This window comes from Rhododendron vialii, chromosome 3a (genome assembly GCF_030253575.1).
Source record: "Rhododendron vialii isolate Sample 1 chromosome 3a, ASM3025357v1".
NCBI classification, from domain to species: Eukaryota; Viridiplantae; Streptophyta; class Magnoliopsida; order Ericales; family Ericaceae; genus Rhododendron; species Rhododendron vialii.
In genome coordinates this window covers 25473360-25488179 of record NC_080559.1, presented here as the reverse complement: position 1 = coordinate 25488179, position 14820 = coordinate 25473360, and the positions used below count along the sequence as shown (strand labels likewise).

General features: G+C 38.2%; 2 protein-coding genes across 2 annotated transcripts; one reads left to right on the top strand and one right to left on the bottom strand.

Moving 5' to 3' along the window:
- Positions 1-1713: 1713 nt before the first annotated feature.
- LOC131321265 (uncharacterized) lies at positions 1714-7315 on the top strand (the record flags this gene model as incomplete). Its single annotated transcript, XM_058352267.1, has 5 exons — positions 1714-1785; positions 2083-2206; positions 3565-3854; positions 3980-4077; positions 7069-7315. Coding segments are annotated over exons 1-5 (831 nt in total), but the record flags the coding sequence as incomplete, so codon positions are not given.
- Positions 7316-8359: 1044 nt separating this feature from the next.
- On the bottom strand, positions 8360-14594 carry LOC131321264 (receptor-like protein EIX1). The gene is made up of 3 exons (XM_058352266.1): positions 13090-14594; positions 10978-11146; positions 8360-9270 (listed from the first exon to the last, which is right to left on the bottom strand). Exons 1-3 carry the CDS (start codon positions 14506-14508, stop codon positions 8360-8362), a joined length of 2499 nt encoding a protein of 832 aa, XP_058208249.1. The 5' UTR covers positions 14509-14594.
- Between the last annotated feature and the right edge of the window lie 226 nt (positions 14595-14820).

Here is a 14820-nt window from a genome sequence, read left to right as displayed (position 1 = left end):
GACTGCAATATCAAAAATACTTCCAAACTTACTAAAAACTCAAGCGTACTCCCAAACTTGTCTTCCGTTATTCAAACCCACTCCTACCGTCTGAATTCGTTACCTCACTAACGGGAAATGATGAGTTGGACACTAACAGAGTGTAAAAAACGTTAGAGGGTGATGAGGGAGTGTGACATGGCTCAAAAGTGGATGACTCATCCATGGAGGGAAAATTTAGAATAAAAGTGCTACATACACAATAATTCAAACACAACACTAAATATAACCTCTCACATACATGTGAAGTCCACACATACTAGTGCATGTGATTTCCCTGAGAGCATCTCCACTCCTTACTCAAATCTTGACTCAAACTCAAATTTAAGTAAAAATCATCCAAAACCCTTCTCCACTCCTAACCCAAACCGATACCAAATTTGAGTTTTACTCTACGAATTCGTAGAGTACTATTTTTCTAATGAATTCACGTCTCGATGAAGGGATATTCTAAACCTGATCGAGCTGCAAATTTACGGGAATGAATAATTCAACAAGTGCAAGAAAATCAATGATCTTGATCATCAAGATTGTCTCGCGATCTTGTGGCTATTGCAATAACAAGTACAACATGAGAATTAGTTAACTATCAAATACATCAAACATATATATAGTTAAGGTAACTGTCGAATCATTTTTTATAATGGTCGATCTGAACCGTTAGGATTTCACATCTTACTTATTATAGCATTGTCACTAAAATCGGAGATCATTTGGTATTGGCGACCACATTATGGAAAGATATTTAATGTGTTTGGAGACGTTTAAGTGTTAAAGTGAACAAACCGAGCCTCACCTGAGGTATTTTTTCATGATCGAAATCATCTATTTTTGAGGTAATACGAATTTGAACACTCATACCAAGAATGAAGTTAACCATATATGGATAGACACTTAATCAGACAGCAAAATTCTTTATATTTAAGAAATTTTGAATCGATAAAGTGGCTTCCTTGGCCCGATCGGGCAAAAATTTTACGAGAATCTTATGATTAAGAAGGGAAAAAAAATGAGCGGTAGTGATCGAAAAGGTTGCATCGCGATCAATGTAGTTGGAACAAATATTTCCTTTCTTCGAAATTTTTAAAAAAGGGGAAAAGTTTATATTCCATGACTAAATCTATTAATTGGGAAATGTATTTGATTTTTTAATTCGGATTAAATAATATTACCCGACTAAAATATATTTGGTCGGAAAATGTAATTTCGTTTTTCTATTTTATTCAATCTAAAAAATGGTAATTACCGACTAACTTTTTTTTTTAGTCAGAAAAAAAAATATTACCGACTAAATTTAGTTTAGTCGGCATTATTTTATCAATTACCGACTAAATTTTAGTTGGCCAAAAATTTCCCCAGTCTGGCGCGAAATTTCTTCCTTTGCGCCACATAGTTACCGACTAAAAATAAATATTAGTCGGGAAAAATACTATTTCCGCGACCAAAAATAATTAGTCGGTGATATTTTTACATTTTGCCGACTAAATAGTAGTTAGTCTCCAATTGTGTAACTATTGTCGACTAAATATTATTTAGTCGGGAAAATTAGTCGGGAATTGTGTAATTTCTTGTAGTGAAAGTACTCCAATTAAAAGCATAAAAATTATAAGCATGAGAACACCCTCACTTCAATAGCTAGCTGTTGGGGTTGAGTTCTATCCAAGACTGTGTAACATGGTATCAGAGTTAAGTACTAGAGATGGGTATGGTGTGTTTCTGTGGCCTGCACGCAACAAGTGCTGCCGAGTGAGTATGTTGCGCATGAGGGAGGGTATGAAGCGAAGTACCATATCAACTAGGTACCAAAGTAATTTGAAGTATATAAGCATGAGGCACCCCTCACTTAAATAACTAGCTTTTGGAATTGAGTTTCACCCAAGACCGTGTAAATTATGAAAATAAATAAGAGACTGAAAGCAAAGGTAAAGAATCAGGCTCCTTTCAGATGAAACGGCCATATATTGAGCTATTCTGTGATCCTATGAATACTTAAATTTAGACTTTTCCATGAGACAACTACGTGCCTCCTATCTTTGAATACAGTATAGGATACGAAAAAAAAAGAAGACACGTATTCCAGGAAACGCAGCAGTGTTCTCTATGAAAAATCGAGTCCGGAGCTTCCCTCACGTTGAAGGAAACTATGCTTTGCACGTTTACATCCCGGGTAATTCACTGTTACTGTCTACTACTTGTAGACTGTACTTCAAGATTGAACTCAAAAGCCCTTTTTGCATTGAATTTTTTAGAACTGTTGTATCTTTTGATTATTTTTTTTGGTTCGACGGTAAAGGGTTGTCCGAACCAGCTTATGCACACCTTGACTAATGCCCGCCCCAGTCTGGTGAAGGGCAGGCTATCCGTGGGACTAGTGAATTCACAGTTTGTAATTTTTTACTGTGTGTCCAACGTTAACAGACTGAATAGTCTTTGGATGGCTTTTGCTTATGAATAACTTTGAGAATTGGGCATCGCCAATCATTCATTAAACGATAAAATGTTCGATGAAAGTTATTTGATGAGAAAATGGCGAAATATGTGCTCCAATCCTTTTTCACCAAAGTGGTAGCAAGTTGAGGAAGAACTTAACTTTTACTTAAAACAAGCAAGAAGCAGGTTCTTCACCACATTTGGTGAATGAATATTTTGTGGATAAGCTTCATCTAAAACAAGATCGGATGAAATGTTTAACAGATCAAGGATTGGGAGCTATGAAGCACTGACATTGCTAGAGATTGCAGTTTTCGTGTCGGACACTTTGAGGATGCGCAACAACTCAGGGTCGCGCGGGGACACGTATGGAACACACCGCGTGGCATATCCCTTAAATTTTAATGTTTTCGATGGTGGGACATGCCGGGTACTACATGGGGACATGCCAGGATGGTTTTTATAAAAGGGTTTCCATTGCCATGTCTGTGCCCCATTTTTTAAAATAATTTTTGTGTCCCGTACTAGCAATGTTCTAAAAGTCGGTTGACAAGTCCCATTTTTTATGATTGTCGAGCGATTAATCGCTGCGTATTAATTAATAATCGGCGAATAATCATTAGTCGGACTTAATCGGATAGGTCTCGCCAGGCGCCAGCTGATTAATTCCTTATTTTAGAACACTGCGTGTTAGTGTCTTTCTCCGTGCTACATAGATTGGAAGAATTGATCTGTTCATAAAAAAAGGGTTAAATCGGTTCCCTGTAAAAGTTGGAAGTTTGGGGAAAACATCATGATGGGCCATTGGAGTGATTCATATCCAATGAAGCTTTTAACTAAATTGATACTCCAGTTTTATCGGAAAAAAAAGAGTGTAAGGAATGAAGATGGTCTTAAGGCATTTGTTCGTTCAATTGTGTTTCTTAAGTCACCGTTAAGGATTAAACCAAATGGTTGGGTCAAAAGGGGAATTGGATGACAAGAGTTACTGGTGTTGTCTGGTTTGATGATGCTTGAGTTTGGAAGTGTTCTGATTTTCTATTAGAGTTTCTGAGTTAGAATACTGCATCAACATAAATTATATTTTCATTATAGTTCGGATACCTCCAACACCAAAGAAGGAGTTGACCCAATTTCTGAAGAGGGTCTCATCTCTTGTGCCTGGTTTAAATGCTATTGACGTAGACATCCCACTCGAAGTGCTGTGCCCAGATGATTTGAAGCTCGAACAAGTTCCCCTGGGGAGAGAATTCCACATAAGTTTGGGGAGAACTGTTCCAATTCGAGTGCATCAAATCGAGTCAGTGGTGGCAATGCTTCGTCAAAAGCTTCAGTTTCAGAGGAGGTTAGATATAGGTCCAAATATGATGTTCCAATTCAATTACTAAGGGTCCGTTTGGTGACAGGTTTTTTCCCCATTAATGTTGAAAGAGTTTTTGTAAACAACTTAAGAAAATGTGTTCGGTAAGATGTTTTTGTTTTGGGCAAATTTTCGTAGTCATCCCTGTAGTTTTATGGTTGTCTCACTTTTGTCCCTTTGGGCGTGTTTGATAGCCGGATTCAAGGATGGGATGAGATTACGAAGGTGGAGGGGCACTCTAAAACCTTGTTTGTTTTGATTTTGGTAGACCGGATTGCTAATCCGAAGGGATTGTGAAACCCCCCATTTCACCGGATTAGCCATCCCATGGGGGGGGGGCGTTACTAATAATCCTGTCCCATGAACGTGGAAGACCACCCTTTTTAGCTATTGACACAATTACCCCCACTGCATATACACCATTTCGTTCATTTATGAACTCCATCGGAGAATCAATGGGGAAAAATGATCCATTTTAAAAACCCTAAAAATAAGAAATCCTACCTAATCGAAAATTTATGAACTCTAGTTGCTGGATCGTGTGACAACCAAAGTCGCCGGAGACAGTTGTCTGTTGCCGTCGCCGGTGCGATTGACAAGTCTAGCCACTGGAGTGAGAAATCGGTGGAGACACTGTGAAAGTGATCAGTTGAGAGAGAGAGAGAGAGAGAGAGAGAGAGAGACCTGAAGTTGTCAGATCCGTTGAGAGAGAGAGAGAAAGATAGATGGACTTCTCCGCAGTGAGAGATTGTTTTGATCCGGTGTGTAAGAGAAGAGAGAGATTGCACTGATCTGTTGTTGGTTGTCGATGTAACGAAGAAGGATTAATTATCCAGTGTGGTTGCCACTTGCTAGAAAGTAATCCAACGGTGCACAAAGAATTAGGGCAATCCATCTAACGGTGCACAAATTAAAGCTGGTCCAAGGGTGCAGAAATTTTTGCATAGCAGGTAGTATCTTTGATAAAAAAATGAGTGGAAAAAATAGAGAAAATGGCGTTCTTATTGTAAGGGTAAAATTGGAAACAAGTAATTTAATCCTATCCTATCCTAGCCTAAACAAACACGTTATTAACAATCCTACAATCTAATCCCGTGCAAAACAAACATGAATAAATGATTCATCTCCTCTTTAGTAATCCCACATCACTACCAATCCCAATCCTAATCTCATATCATTACGAATCCCTCCAAAACGAAGTCTACTATCAAACACGCCCTTTAGTTTCAAAGTGCTCCAATTTCGTTCTTATAGTTTGTTTTACGTTCCAAATTGGTAAAATCGTTAACACCGTTAACGTAACTAACGGAAAAAAAAAATAAGTGTTCAAATTTTCAATTTGTTTGAACCGGTGCAAATATCTTATTTTTCTGATCATTTTATCTTAAATGATCATAATGGATTTTTGGCTCTAAGGCCTTTCAATGAGCATCCTAAGAGAGCCCTGAAACTAAATAAGGAGTATTCGGGTGCTCGTTGAAAGGCCTTAGAGCCAAAAATTCATTACGACAATTTAGGATAAAATGATCAAAAAAATAAGATCTTCGCACTACAAGAAAAATGAAAATTAGTGACGAAAAAGTGGCGACGAAATTTAATTTTGTCACTAAATCAGTATATTTGGCGACGAAAAAATAAATTCGTCACTATTTTGATAACTTTCGTGACGAAATAATTTCGTCACCAATTATGCCTGTTTAGCGACGAAAAAAATATTTTCGTCACTAAAGGTACCCATTTGGCGATAAAATACATTTTTCGTCGCCGAAAACTTAAAAAAGGTGACAAAATTATTTTTTGTCGCCAAAGATAATCATTTGGTGACAAAAAATATATTTCGTCGCCAAATGTGAGCAATTTAGTGACGAAATATTTTTTTCGTCACCAAATGCTTAACTTTGGTGACAAAAAAAAATTTCGTCACCATTTTAACGCTTTCAGCGACAAAAAATATATTTCGCTGTCAAATGGGTACCTTTCGTGACGAAAGTTATGAATTGCGCTTTGTCACTAAATGTATTTTGGACATAACTCTTTACTAAAATCTCCGATTGAGATAATTCAAATTGGGTTTGAACAATAACTCAATTGCCTACAACTTTCATGTTTATCAAAATTGTTAAGTTTAATGTTTAAAGGTCCAAAATTACATTCGAAATATATTTTCATGTTAAACATATGTGTTATATATTAGATATTTCAAATATTTACTGAAAAATGTGTGTAGTGCAGTTGGTTGGAGCTTGCGCGAAAAACTCAAGGGACTCGGGTTCGAAACCCAGCAGGAGCAAGAAAGATGGATTTCTTTTCCCATATGAAAACATCTTTCGCAACGAAAAATTTCGTCACCGATTTCTTATATTAGTGACAAAAAATTTCGTCACAAATGTAACCCATCGGTGACGAATTTTTTCATCGTCAAAAAGCACAATAAGTGAGGAAAAAAATTTCGTCACCAATTATTCACTTTTTGGTGACGAAATATTTCGTCATCAAAAGGCACTATAGGTGACGAAAAATAGATTTCGTCACCAGGTAGGAATCCTCGACAACATTTAGTCGACAAATTTTTTTCGTCACCTATATTATTTGTGACGAAAAACATGCAATTTGTGACGATTTTCATTCGTCACTCAATTGAATTTTTCTTGTAGTGTCGCCCCGGTTCAAACGGATTGAAAATTGGAACACTTTTTTTTTTTTTCCGTTAGTTTCGTTAACGGTGTTAACGATTTTACCTATTTGGAATGTAAAACAAACTATAGGGACGAAATTGGAGCACTTTGAAACTAGAAAGACGAAAGTGAAACAACCCTAAAACTACAGGAATGACTACGAAAATTTGCCCTTTTGTTTTTTGAGGGTGAACAGTAACTAAAACCTATCACGCAAGGCAACTCAAGTTCAAACCTCTGGAATAGGAATAAAAAATCTTGTTAGCAGTAATTGTGGCTCTCTCTCTCTCTCTCTCTCTCTCTCTCTCCACCATTGGCAACCATGGCCAAGATCCTTTGTCTGATACGGAAATCCTATTTGCACCGATGAAACTTGTAGGGAAACGGTACCGACCGCCGCGCGCGGCCGTCTCTGGCCACCGGACTGTCGATCCGAAATATACACGAAAAATGGGGTGTCTAGATCAAGCACCCTACACACATCGGATGCCGTTGATTCCCGCGCTGGGCCCCTCGGTTTTTCACAAGGCTTTTCATTTTGCTCTATTAATTCAAGTAAAAATTTAATTGTTCTTTTTGTTTTCATGATGGGGTACTTTTGCTTTGCATTGGTTCTTGGCCGCAGGATCCACGCCCTCATATATCGATAGCTTGGGGAATGGGTGATATTAGTGATTTATTGAAAAGAGTGGTTGTAGAAGCTTTGAAGGAATTCACTGCGCTTAGAGGATACGCAGGAAAATGTATTTTTACCTGCAAATTTAGTGGTATCAACTGTAAGATAGGCAATAAAGCCTACGAAATATGTAAATTCCCAAGAATAATACTCCCTCCGTCCCTAAATAAGTGTCTGACGTGCAAAATTAGGCTTTATAAAACATGCATATTTTTTATTAAAAAATTTAATTTTTTTTCACAATCTAATAAAACTCATTGTTATCTATTGATTTGTAAAAAAAATTAATTTTTTTTAACAAAACAAATGCATCTTTTTGAAAATCTAGTTTTGCGCGCCGAACACTTATTTAGGGACGAAGGGAGTATATCTATTGAGGGGTCCTTTCACCACTGTCGTTGACTGGTGAACACTTGGGACTCATTAGAATTCGTTGACTGGTGAACACTTGGGACTCATTAGAATTGTAGTTGTATCCGACTCTTTAAGTAAAAAGATATTGAGCGAATAGCAATAAAGTTGTTCTTTTGTTCATGTAGTTACTTCGTGACAATAGTTTCTTTTGAACTTTCAAAACAAACAATACTGTAATAGCTAATCAATTATGTATGGAAGCACACTATATTAGACGCAAAATACAAAAGAGTAACGTTTTGCTTACATCCACAGAAGATATATTACACAATCATATATTATAGGTTACATAGTGAATAAAAAAACACTCAAAGGTACCCACTATTATCTTCTAGATGGACAACCCCACATAATTCCCTTATTGTTGAAACTATAAAGCAGACCAAACGTCGAGCCCCTTTTTTTTATTTTGGCTTTTTTACAAAGGAACAAAGAAGTGCTATATTTTCATCTACGAAATATATAGCGACGACATTCAAAAATGAAATCGCAAAGTTTATGCCAAATATCTTCAAGCACCCGGAAATAAGTAATTCTCCCAGACCTCTTGAACAGTAAAGGACCCAACACAATCCAAAACTCAACTGCAAATCCAAGTGCCATGCTTGCAAAGAACAATGCTTTCGAAAATCCCTCTCCTTCTTCTTCTTCTTCACTTCCTTGTCGATCAACTTTAGGAGGGAGTGTCTTGTTTGGGTTGCAGCTTGTGAGTGGAGGCCCACAAAGATTGTTGCCATAAAAACTGGATTCATTCATGCTTTGAAGTTAAGTACTTGATGGAATACTCCCCGTCAAATTGTTATAGGACAAGTTCAAGTGACTCAAGAATGTCAAACTCGACATGCTCGAAGGAATTTCCCCAGAAAGTTGATTTAGTGAGAAATCAAGGGATTCTAGTTGTCTCATATCACCAATATTCCTTGGGATTCTTCCTGTCAAATGATTGTCAGACAAATTTAACGACCACAACCCCACAAGTTTAGTGAGTTCCTCTGGAATCTCTCCATATAAAGTATTTCCAGAAAGATCCATGCTTGTCACCAATCGAAGAGTGGTTCCATATTCAACATATCTTCCTTTGGTCACCAAAATTGCATTATCTAGAAATTGCACTATACCAGCCGGCCAGACAATCCCATACTTTGGGGAAGTCGTGTAACTCACGTCACTTTGGTTTCTTATTTTTGCCATGACGCTGAAATTGGTAAAACATCTAGGTAGAGGACCAAATAGATTATTATGTGCAACGTCTAAGATTTGAAGAGAGCTTAAACGACAAAGTTCATATGGAAGGTTGCCCAAAAAGTTATTGGAGCGCAGATCCAGAACTATCAATTCTAATGAGGCATTGCCCATCCATGGTGGTACGGTTCCAGTAAGCTTGTTTTCACCAAGGTCCATGACCAACAAAAGTGAGCAATTTCGCAGTGTCTGCGGTAGTTCTCCTGTGAGGTTGTTGTGCCGCAAGTGCAATGATTTAAGTCCAGGTAACAGTCCGATGGAGCTTGGAATGCTACCCTCCAGATTGTTGTTCTCTAATTTGATGATAACAAGGGATTGCCAATGCTTCCAACAGTCGGGAATTTTTCCCGACAAACGATTATGTCCCATATTGAGGTAGTACAATCCAATGTTAGGTTCCTCTCCCTTATCACATAACATGTGGTAAATAGATCCTGAAAAAGAGTTATTCGAAAGTGATAGGCGCGTAAATGTTCACATTAGCGCCCCCTAATTTATCATTGCTAAGTCTATTTGTATAATATTACTTGGAGATTAATGCTTAATTTTTGTGTTGTAGGTATTTGGAGGTTTTTAATATTTTAATGTGCATTGTTTAGTTGCTGATATCGAAGTAAAAGAAGCTTGGATTGTGCCTTATAATTTTTCTCCTCCTACTATGCTGCTGTGTACGTGGTAATGGAAGTAAATTGGGTTAGCAGAATAATACAAGACATAAAATTGGTGGGCCCTGAAGCTATACTAATTGGACTTGCAATTGGTCTTCCTAGTGGGTCTAATGTTTAAATAGATATTTTGACCAAGGCTGGGCCCAATTGACTGATTTCTCAACGAGGGCTTTTACAAGTGAAAGTCGGCAGCAGCAGCTTATAAAAGGAGGAGGTCATGCGCACAGGCCAGGCGATTCGGACGGACAAAACGAAGAAAGGATCTGCCGTGATATCTTCTTGGAATCACGCGGAACAGCCGACATCGGGATCAACTTCTTCCCACAGAGAGAAACGACGAACGGGGCTGCCATTCTTTGATTTGAATATTGTTTATTTTCTTCCAAGTTTTTCTTTCTACCAAGTTATTTAAAGTCTTGTTTAATTACTCGCACTCCGATAATCTAGTTTTAATTTCTGTTTTTAATTAAAGTTGTTTGTTGATTTTCAATTAGTTGTTATCTCTCGTTTATTCAATTTCTTTCTCCAGTATTAGAAGCATGAATCAAATTAGGATTTTTTCTTTTTCATGCATAATGATTAGTGAGTAGTTGTTTAGGTAGGGTCGCAGGCTGATTAGCACACCGTGGCCAGTTCGGGCACTGCTCTTATTTTCAAACAATGAAAAAGATAATTTTAGATTGAAAAAAATACTTCCCGCAGACGAACCCGGGCATTGTCGGAGCCCAGGTAAACGGGGGAATGGGGGTCCAAAACTCATTCTCCGCTGCGCATGGGTAAACGGCGACCATAGGGTCTCGCATCTTGCGGGTATCTTTTTCAATTAAAAATTAAATGTTTTTAAGAACACTGAATGAAGCAGGTAAATCCGGACTGATTACGAGAGCTATGAATCCTATGACCGTACCTCTTTTAATTATTTGAAAAGTACAGTTATTTCTTAGTTTTAGTTAATCTCAACATCAAAGTACAAGGGGTGGCTATCTAAGAGCCCGTTTAAATTATAACAACCCGAATTTTTAGTCAGCATACATTATCGTCTTTGTGGATTCGACTCCGGCTTTACCGGATATTATGCTGCGTCGGTTTCAGCCCAACGCTTGGGGCAACCCATTAATTTAGGACTAGGAAATCCGTCAAGCAGAAAGATCTAGCCAATCCAAGTTAGGGGGGATGAGTGGTAGCGAACCATTGAAGAGGTTGGAACTTAAGTCAATCGTGCAATACTGAGCCTCAACATTAGGAAGCCTTGAAATCTCTCCACAAATTTGGTTAAGAGAGAGGTTTGCGTGACATAATTTGAAAAGAATGGGCCAAAACAAGGTCGGAATGGAGTCTGAAATTCTTGTGTTGGCTATGCTCAACGCAACCAACTTCATCTGAGATGGAAGCCAAAGAGGAAACTGTGGCCCTAACTTCCATGAATCCAAAATCAAATGTTCAACTTGGAAAGGGGGAACCCCCAATTCTCACTTGCATTCAAAGTCAAATTGTTTCCACCAACCTCTAGGTAACACAATCTCGTGAGATTGGCAAAGTGAACATCAGAGACGACACCCTCCAACGAATTATCGTTTATGAACAAGCTTTCTAACTTTCCAAGACGCCCAAGACTTTCAGGAAGAGTCCCATTGAACTTACACTACAAGAAAAAGTATGTTTAGTGACGAAAAAATGGCGATAAAATTTAATTTCGTCGCTAAATGAGTATATTTGGCGATAAAAAAATAACTTCGTCACTGTTTTGATAACTTATTTGACGAAATTATTTTTGTAGGGAGGTATTCCCGAACAAGTACAAAACGAGCCCGAGCACGGTCAAAGAAAAGGTCAACGTGCTATGGACCAGTGACATGAGAAGTTAATGGTCCAGAGAGATTGTACGATTCTCGGTATAGTAACACGAGACGTTATTGGACCAAATACAAGAAAAATGACATGAGATGCCACTGTTCAGGAAATTTGTTCGGCAAGAGAAAGCCGAACAGGAGGAGAACTCCTTAGAAAGGAGATGGTCCAAATCATTTCTAAAGGACCAGTTACATGTGAAGTAACTGGTCCAGGCCATCTGTTCGGCCATGAGATGGCCGAACAAAGAGAAAAGACCTGTTAGAGAGAACACTCTAGAAGGGTCCAGAATCACTGGTATTCCGTTAAGGGATGAGATCCCAAGAATATAGGATCTAAGAAAGATACCCAATGAGAATGGGATGTTCGGCTTGTTATGGAAAGAGTCCTACAAGGATTAAGGAAATAAACTGATAAGGGAACGAGAATCCAAGAGATCCTAGTTTTCCTATACGAGGTAGGAAACCTAGGGCAATATGGATACTTGGGCAGCAAGCATCCATAAATCTATAAATATGAGGTAAACCTAGAGGTAAAAAGGTACGCAATACACTGCATTCTTATTGCTTTCCTACTGATAATTAGGGTTTGATCGCTAGTACGAAATACTAACAAAGGCATCGGAGGGCCTTTGCCACGAGAGGCAAAGGTGCACTTACTCCTTGTCTGTTTTGCAGGACAAGGGTTACGTTAACTAATTAGGGTTACGTTCAAGAGGCACGTGAAGCCGCGGCATTCCAGTGCTGTTCAGAGCACTACTTGAATTTATCCACCTACAATTTTGTCACCAATTATAACTATTTAGCGACGAAAAAGATATTTTTGTCACCAAAGGCTCCTATTTGGCGACGAAATAAAATTTTCGTCGCCAAAAGAGTAAAAAAGGAGACGAAATTATTTTTTGTCGCCAAAGAAAACTATTCGGTGACGGAAAAAATATTTTGTCCCCAAATGAACCAATTTGGCGACGAAAAATATTTTCGTCTTCTTTTTACGTTTTCAGTGACGAAAAATTTATCCTTTGGTGACGAAATTTATGAATTACGCTTTGTTACCAAATATATTTCGGGCATAACTCTTTGCTCAGAACTCCGATTGAGATAATTTAAATTGGGTTTGAACAATAATATAAAGAGCTACGACTTTCATGTTTATTAAAATTACTAATTTTAATGTTTAATAGTTCAAAATGCCGTTCAAAATATATTTTAATGTTCAATGTATGTGTTATATATTAGATATTTCAAACATATGCTGAAAAGTTTGTGTGGTGTAGTTGGTTAAAGCTTGCGTGCAAACTTAGGAGACTCGGGTTCAAAACCCCGCAGGAGCAAAAAAGTGAGATTTTTTTCACATATAAGAATGTCTTTCGCGACGAAAAATTTCGTCACCGATGGGTCACCTTTGAGGAGCCAAAGGGAATAATTTGTGACGAAATTTCTTGTCATCAAAAAAGCATAATAGGTGACAAAGAAAATTTCGTCACCAAGTCATTTTTCCGTGACGACATTTTTCGTCACCAAAAAGCACTATAGATGACGAAAAATAGATTTCGTCACCAGGTAGGAATCATCGACAACCTTTAGTCGACAATTTTTTCTTCGTCACCTATATTATTTGTGACGAAAAACATACAATTTGCGACGATTTTCATTCGTCACCCAATGCAATTTTTCTTGTAGTGTTATTAGAGGAAAGATCTAAGCATATCAAGGATGATAAACTTCCTATCGATGCTGGAATGGGACCAGAAAACTTATTAGAGGAAAGATCTAACCATATCAAGGATGATAAACTTCCTATCGACGCTGGAATGGGACCAGAAAAAGAGTTGCCATTGAGATTAAATTCAGTGAGACTTGTTAGTTGACCAAGCTCATAAGGCAAGTGACCAAGAAGATGATTCCCCCCCGAATAGAAGGTCTCTAACTCGTTAGACTTGCATGGAGAGAAACCTACAAAAATGTTTGTTACCTCCCCGGAAAACTCATTATCGGATAAATCAATTGTCTTTAACTTACAAAGTTTTCCGAGTGATGTTGGTATACTCCCTTGAAGTTGATTTAAAGATAAGTCAAGGCTAACAAGGGAAGTCAAGTTTCCAATGGCAATTGACACCGCACCATGCAAAAGATCATTCTCACAAAGACTGAGTGACTGAAGATGGCTTGAACTATACAACCAATTTGGTATGGTAGAATTAAAATGATTCAAAGACCAATCGAGAACTCTGAGAGAAGTCATGTTTTGAAGACGACTAGGAATTGGACCGTAAAACAGACACATACTCAAATCTAGGTAGACTAAATGATTAAGATTGAGAATCCAACCTGGTACAGATGGTCCAAGATGGTGATTAAAGGAAAGGTCGAGGATGTCAAGTGATGTAAAATTAATTTTGTTAGTTGAAGAAAGAGAGACATACTCGAGTTCACAATCAGACAAGTGTAATTCTACCAGTGAAGGGAGGTTGCTCGTCACCTCTAGCCAATCCAATGCTTTGCTGAGGTTTACACGACTCATGCCGAGGTGTTGTAGCAAAAAAAGACGCGAAAGCCATTGCAAATTTCCACAAAGTAGTCCGTAGTTAGATCCAAGATCAAGGTAACACATGGTGGTGACGTTTCCTAGTTGAGGTGGAATGGTTCCGCTGAATCCAGCCCAAGAAAGGTTGAGGTATCTCAAAGTTGCAATAGAGCCAATGAAGCTGGGGATGTGAGCGCCATGAAAATAATTGAGGCTCAAGTCCAGATATTGGAGGTGCTTCAAATCGAGCAAAGAGGGATTTAGCTTTCCTCCTAATCGATACATCTGATAAGCTGCATAGTCAGGATCATTTTCAAAAGAATACTCATAAGGATTCCCAAGTAGGATCTCGCGGACATGACCAGTGAAGTTGTCACAGACAACTCCGGTCCACTTGCAGCAATCCTCCCCAATATCCCAAGAGGACAACCGTTTCATTGGGTCTATCAAATCTTGCTTGAATTTAAGCAGGGCTTCCCTCTCATTTTCGAAGCAAGTGATATTATTATGATGAGTGTGATTGGAACTGCTGCTGATGCCATTGCAGAAGCAAACATGGAAATTTGGAATGGTGAAGAGAAAGCAAAAGAAGAAAGCAAAAGCTGCACTCGTAGTCATGGATGAAAGCATGATCGATCACATGCAAGACACACAACTCAATGTGGTTTTTCAGCTTGTGATGATTATTTTATTTGTATCCAATGTTATTAGGCTGGTCTTTCTCGAAAAAGTCTACTTTACTTACTCAAGTTTTAAGGGTGAGGAGGACCAAACCCATCACGCGACGCGCCGCGTGGGTCCAAATAGTTGGGCTGCTTATGCTGGGTCAAGTTTGGTCACTAGATATGGCTAGGTAATGGGTATATAAAAAAATTTTAAAAGAAAATATGGAATACAACATTCAAATTTGGCTAAGAGCAAAAATATTCAAATTTGCAGCCG

Excerpts from the sequence above, each read along its gene's own strand:
- LOC131321264 (XM_058352266.1), bottom strand. The coding sequence starts at position 14,508 with ATGCTTTCATCCATGACTACGAGTGCAGCTTTTGCTTTCTTCTTTTGC. Across the intron at positions 11,147-13,089 it reads AGTTTTCTGGTCCCATTCCA|TGTAAGTTCAATGGGACTCT; the intron begins GCATCGATAGGA and ends TTTTTCTTGTAG. Across the intron at positions 9,271-10,977 it reads CAATTTGACTTTGAATGCAA|GATCTATTTACCACATGTTA; the intron begins GTGAGAATTGGG and ends ACTCTTTTTCAG.